At 34.1% G+C, this 7084-nt stretch overlaps 1 protein-coding gene across 6 annotated transcripts in view; it reads left to right on the forward strand.

The window, feature by feature from the left end:
• The window catches only part of LOC127731249 (rho GTPase-activating protein 21-like), a 97021-nt gene extending 90967 nt beyond the window's left edge, over positions 1-6054 (forward strand). For 5 of the 6 annotated variants that reach the window (XM_052240273.1, XM_052240274.1, XM_052240276.1 and 2 more), the window contains one exon: positions 1181-6054. In XM_052240273.1, the coding sequence (XP_052096233.1) occupies positions 1181-3174 (1994 nt within the window). In that variant the 3' untranslated portion in view covers positions 3175-6054. The remainder of the gene's footprint in view (positions 1-1180) is intronic. The other variant, XR_007995563.1, reaches the window with a different exon arrangement.
• Positions 6055-7084: the final 1030 nt, after the last annotated feature.

Genomic DNA, 7084 nt, shown 5'->3' on the forward strand with positions numbered 1-7084 from the left:
CCAAACTTGCACAAATTCTATTACAGGATATTAAGGTGTTCATCAGCTATTTTGATCTGAATGATTTTGGGGGTTGTCCATACCAAACATGGACTTTGTTGAAACTGAATTTGTAATGATTTTGTCCTGGTTGTAGTAAGAAACAGTTGAATATTTGATGATGTTGTTCTGGTTGTAATAAGAAACAATTTATACAACTATAATGCTGAACATATTTTTCTCAATCTAATAAGTCTGTGTATTATTATATAGTCAACTAATGGCACTGACTTATCAGACAAACTACTGGTGTTAACTCTGATTGTTAACAGCTGTGGACAAAGTCTTTATAAATCCTTCTTCAGCGTAATAACGATAATTACTCATGTTTTTTATATATAATGATATTAGTATCCATCATGATTTTTCTATACAACCAATAAATTTTTTAAAGCCAAAAGAGTTGTTATTATAAAAAAGAAGATGTGGTATGATTGCCAATGAGACAACTCTTCACAAGAGACCAAATGACACAGAAATTAACAACTATAGGTCACCGTACGGCCTTCAACAATGAGGAAAGCCCACACCGCATAGTCAGCTATAAAAGGCCCCGAAATGACAATGTAAAACAATTCAAACGAGAAAACTAACGGCCTAATTTATGTACAAAAAATGAACGAATAACAAATATGTAACACATAAACAAACGACAACCACTGAATTACAGGTTCCTGACTTGGGACAGGCACATACATACAGAATGTGGCAGGTTAAACATGTTAGCAGGATCCCAACCCTCCCCCTAACCTGGGACAGTGGTGTAACAGTACAACATAAGAAGGAACTATTAAAATTTCAGTTGAAAGAGGCTTAACTCATCAGATGGATAAAATACAAATGCTACAAATACAAGTGGACGTGGCCCTGTACTTGTACATCCAAACAACAAAAAGACACTAAGTACAGATCTGAGAGTACTCGCAGTTACTGACAGCTAGTTCAAAGCCACTAACAACTAATAAAAAAAAATCATGCATCTAAGACTAAATTATCAATCCGTACACATCCAACATACAATGGATTTAGTGTAAAGACGTCATAAACAGTCAGAGAAAAACATGACCTTTTGCAATGCCAAGATACAGGTATCGACAGATTGTAGAGCCATGAATGTGTATATGTATGTTTTTTTTTTCAGACAATACAGTTAACCCGAAAGACATTGTGTTCTCTATTGTTCAAGCAGCTAATAAAAAGTTACGTGGAGAAAAAGACAAGAGTTCAGACGGTTTGGATACTAGTGTTTTGGATGGAGGATTTTCAGAACGTAATATTGATCAAGAAGTTTATAGGAGTAGAATGAAAGGTCAAATTGAATCCACATCTAAAAGTAGTCCAGATTTACTTGGGCTGTCAGGACGAGCTTCACATGACAAGCTGATGTCATTACCGGTACGTCAATCAGATAGCACTAATGATCGTAGAATGGCAAAGTCTCAAGAAATAATGGAATCAGATTGGGATTTTGTTGGTTCTTCACAGAGTATGTATGGGAAATCTTTACACTACTCCGATGATTCTTTGGACAAGAATGATGAGTTAGAAGTTTCTCATAGTGGATTAAGTGGCAGTTTTAGTGTTAGTCAGAGTACAATAGACAGACTGAGAATTATTGAAGAAGAGGCCAGGGCACTGAGAGAAAAAGAAGAGAAACGAAAACGGGACTTTGAACGTAGAAAACTAGAAAAACAGAAGATAGAGCAAAATATAATGAAAACTAAAAAGGAAATGGAAATTGAAGACAGGCATAGTATAGAAGACTTATTAAGTGCTGTATTATTAAAAAGTGATCCTGGTGGTCGAAGTTTAGGTCATCACCGTGGTGATTCTATGTCATCAGATCATTCAAACTCCTCATCAGAAGGGAGGCAACCTTTATGTTATAAAAAGGAGAAATCAGGGGGTGGTAAATATTTTGTTATTCAGAGTATAGTTGGAAAACATGGACGTGAAAAAATGCCACGGTCTTCGAAGAGTGGATCAAACATCGAGGTCAAAGGTCAAAGGACAAGTTCCCTTGAGAGGTTATTGGAACAATCAGAAAACGAAGTTTCAAGAAAATCAGGACGGGGTAGATATGCCTCTAATGATTCTCAGTACCTTCAAATCACAAAGGGAGATCATCCACATAGACGATCTAAATCCAACTTAAGTCGTAGTAATTCCTTGCGACGAGGCTCGTTAGATTCTTTGATTGACCTGATACAGGATGGCAAAAGGAGGTCATATGAGGATACAGATTCAGAGGATGGCTCAGATTTACTCTCTGATCTAACTTCTACTTTTGATCAAAAATTAAAAGTGCTTGTGAACCCTAAATATAAGTTAAATGGCAGTTCTTCAAAGTTAAATAGAAGTGATAGTTCAAACAGTTCAAATGAAAAGGATACAAGTACTCAGTTAAGGCTGCCACCACAACTGCCTCTTTCTCATGTAAATAAGAAACTGTGTAGTAGTAATGATATGTTAGAAAAACAATATCAAGACCCGAGTTTGCATCGATCACCACGGCAACATGAAACAAAAGTAGGAATAGCTTATCGCTTTGAACGTAATCCGTCAAACAGTATGTTAGCGCAATCAAACAATTCTAGCGAGGCCAATAATACAAATAGTGCTCCTGTTGATCCTCGGAATTCTACAGTCACGTTTACTGTACCTAGTGTTCCTCATCCACAAATGACAGTGCTCTCACCTGTTCATGATTCTAGAACAAAAAATGAAAAAACAGAAATTAATTTAACATTGTCAAATCCAGTCAGCAATAAATCTCCCACACAATTATATCAAATAAATGTGGATAAATATCCGATACATACGCAACAAAGAAGTCTTGATGAAACTTTTAAGGCCAGGTCATCTTCACCACCGGCACTGAAACGAAAATCAGAAAAGCCAAAGAAACGACGACACACTGTTGGAGGTACTGATGACCTGGAACACTTTAAAGCTTTAGTTAGTGTAACGCAGAGCAAAGGAGAAAACAAAAGATCAGCATGGGACCAGTTACAACCAGTTGTTAAATCACCAAATCTAGTTGTTCATAGAAGTTTACAACAATGGATTCAGAATGAACGACTTCGAGGAAGTACCCCTGATCTTTCACAACAACATAGCCCAAAATTCTTTTAAAAGAGCAGATTACTTATCATAGCCACATAGTCCTAAATATTGCTAACTCCTTCTTGTATGTCAAGTTATAATTTTAAGTTTTTTGCATTTTACTTATGTAATGAGAAAAATAAAGTTTGGTATTTTTAAGATATAGATATTTTGAAAGTCCTGATTTTTATATGTTATTTATGTAAGTGGAATAGGTTTAAACATCACTTCTTTTTATTAACATGATTACAATGCATAGTTTTTAACATGATTATTATAATTCTATTTAATATTATAATGATATCATTTTATGCTGTTTACCTCAAATTTCGTTATCTTTCGTTGAGCAAATTTTTGTTACTTTTAGTTGCTTATTATGAATTAGTAAGAAAATTTGTTTAAGTTGAGGTATTCAGTTGCATGAGGTCATCAATTAGCTTCATTTTAATCAAGATGTTCTTCAACCTGCTTTGCTTTTTCTGTCTTCATAATGCATGAAAGCTTAACAGATTTCATTTGCAAAGAATGTAATTAGTGGTCAGCTGGTCAGTTAGATCATGAATAATGCTGTCATTGCCACACAAAAAATGTTGTGAATTTTAAATTCTGTTTATTTTCTTTTAATTTATTCTTTTTATTTATTTTGACCATCACCATTTATAATTCAAGGTTTTTATTTATTTTGACCATCACCATTTATAATTCAAGGTTTGTTAATGTTTAGCTATAGTTTATTTACAGTTTTGTTTTTTGACCGTCATTTTTATAAAATTTCCCCAGAATAACTAAGGTATTGTTAAAATACAAGTTTATTTTCTTTGTTTTTACATGTAATGACATTTTTTTATTAGTGCAATAATATTGAAGATGCAAATGTTGACATTTTTATTATTGTATATATTGTTGAAATGGTAGGCATCATCATATAAAATATCATTTACTAAAACCAAAGCTGTCATTCTGTACATAGTCATTATTGTGTATACTTATTTAATTTGTTTGAATGACACAAAAATACTATTAATGATCAAAAAGTATCAAACCTACAAAGTTGACTAAATATCAGTGATGTCTGCTGAATGTTACTGAAAAAGACAAGTGTTGTTTGGAGGCACAGAAATCATATCTACAATATCTCTATTGTTTTTGTTCTTTTTGTATATTTACACCATTTTTTAAGCTGAAGGTTTAGTAAATAAAAATAAAACTTGGACATGTGTATTATTATTTTTCAAATTTTTTTCCTAAAAATTTGTGAATTTTGGGATGAATTCAAATCCCTTTCTGTTGACAGAATAATCACAGACATACAGAAAGATAAAAATAGAACTTTACATTTTAAACTGTTAACTGTTTTTAGATATTAACATTTTAAAGTGTTCTGAACTCTTTAATTTCTTTTAGATAGTTAACATTTTTAATTGCTAAATGTTTTAATGACATAAAGTAAACATTGTTACACACTGTAAGATAGTTATTATCATTTAAAACTGTTATCATTCTTACATATTGTTACCAGTTTTGACATGCTGGCATTTAGTCAACATTGTAAACAAGCATGATATGTTTAAAATTGTCCCAGAGTCATTTTCTTTTCATATCCCCTCAATGGACAGGGGTTGAAAATAGCAGGAGTTGTGGTGATGTGGTTCAGTTTTGGGCCCTTTATAGCTTGCTGTTCGGTGTGAGCCAAGGCTCCGTGTTGAAGGCCTTACTTTGACCAATAATGGTTTACTTTTACAAATTGTGACTTGGATGGAGAATTGTCTTATTGGCACTTATACCACATCTTCTATATCTATATAAAGTCAGCTACATATATCAAAGGTCAGACTCACTTTATAGAACCAGTTTTAAAGGGACCTGGATCAGGATCAGTGACTTCCTCTATTTTCAGCTCCTGACAGGTTGCATTATTAAGGTTTTTTTTTTTGGAAAGTTTTTTATCAGTGCAGTCACACCTTTAAAGGGATGTTTTCAATATTGATATATTTTTCTTTCTGTTTTAAGTTGGTATGAATTTTGAATATTTTAGCTAATCAATAGAAACCACTTTCTAGTATAATTAAAATTTATATTAATCGACAAATTTAGTTTAAGTTATGCAGATTATTGTTTTCACTGTTTAAAACCTTAAATAAAATGATCACTTTGTAATATTATTAAATCACAGTTTCACAATCCTGTAGATGGGAACAAAAACCTTTGAAGACAATTCTTGTAACAGTGTTTTAACAGCCTTTAATATGCAGTTATTTACTGTCAAAAATAATTGCTAGATAAAGTAAACGATTATCCTTCAGGAATTTGTGGGAATCCTGAATTAAGTATAATTTTGAGATCCAACTCGCCAAAATTTATTGTGTAATGCAAAAAAGTTTTTTTTCTGTAAATGTTTGATCCAAATTTAGCTTTTATATTTTTGATTCAATTTATTCATTCAGTTTTGTGAAAAAAAGTAATTATCTTTTATAGTGAAAGACATGTATGTTTATGTAGAGGACAAATCATTGGTACATTTGTATAAAAAATAATCTTTTTAGGTTTGATAAGTGCATTAATTGGCATTGCCAGGCCAATATATTAGTATCCACACTCGGTTTTGTCTGGTCTCCTGTATCAACACACTTACTGATAGTAAATTGTACCAGTTTATATAGATTAAAGTTACTAGCAAATTGTGTTAATGTCACTGACTCACATCTAACACAGAATTTGTGAAAAATGGTTCAATAATATTACAGGGTGTGTTTGATTATTGTTGCATTTTATTTGATTACCGAAAGTCTTCCTATTGTTTTAAATATTATTTAGTTTATCTTGTTAAATCATTAAAAACTTTGTTGTATATGAAATTTTAACATACATGTAAAAGAAAGAAGAGGAAAGTTAATAAAATACTAAACAGTATTCAAGTTATGTCTTATTTTTCAGCAGAAAAAAGACCTTATGCACCACTTTTTAGCTAACTTTGCCTAAAGGGCTAGCGGTAGCTATTGCCTTCACTTGGGTTCTATCTTCTGCTAAAGGGCCAGTGTGATCTGTTACCTTCACTTGGGTTCTGTCTTATGCCTAAAGGGCCAAAGTGAGCTTTTGCCGTCATTTGGGTTCTATCTTCTGCCTAAAAGGCCAGTGTGTGCTATTGCCTTCACTTGGGTTCTATCGTCTGCGTAAAGGGCCAGTGTGAGCTTTTGCCTTCACTTGGGTTTCATCTTATGCCTAAAGGGCCAGCGTGAGCTTTTGCCTTCACTTGGGTTCTATCGTCTGCCTGAAGGGCCAGTATGAGCTTTTACCTTCACTTGGGTTCTATCTTCTGTCTAAAGGGCCAGTATGAGCTATTGCCTTCACTTGGGTTTCATCTTATGCCTAAAGGGCGAGCGTGAGCTTTTGCCTTCACTTGGGTTCTATCGTCTGTGTAAAGGGCCAGTGTGATCTGTTACCTTCACTTGGGTTCTATCTTATGCCTAAAGGGCCAGCGTGAGCTTTTGCCTTCACTTGGGTTCTATCGTCTGCCTAAAGGGCCAGCATGAGCTTTTGCCTTCACTTGGGTTCTATCATCTGCCAAAAGGGCCAGTGTGAGCTATTGCCTTCACTTGTGTTCTATCTTTTGCCTAAAGGGCCAGTATGAGCTATTGCCGTCACTTGGGTTCTATTGTTTGCATAAAGGGCCAGTGTTAGCTATTGCCTTCACTTGGGTTCTATCTTCTGCCTTCGAAGGGCCAGTGTGAGTTATTGCTTTCACTTGGGTTCTATCGTCTGCCTAATGGGCAGTTTGATCTTTTGCCTTCACTTGGGTTCTATCTTATGCCTAAAAGGCCAGTGTGAGCTATTGCCTTCATTTGGGTTCTATCCTCTGCCTAAAGGGCCAGTTTGGTCTACTAGTATTGCTATCACTTGGGTTCGATTGTCTGCCTAAAGGTAGTTTGATCTATTTCTTTCA

This window comes from Mytilus californianus, unplaced genomic scaffold (assembly GCF_021869535.1).
Source record: "Mytilus californianus isolate M0D057914Y unplaced genomic scaffold, xbMytCali1.0.p SCAF_2, whole genome shotgun sequence".
NCBI classification, from domain to species: domain Eukaryota; kingdom Metazoa; phylum Mollusca; class Bivalvia; order Mytilida; family Mytilidae; genus Mytilus; species Mytilus californianus.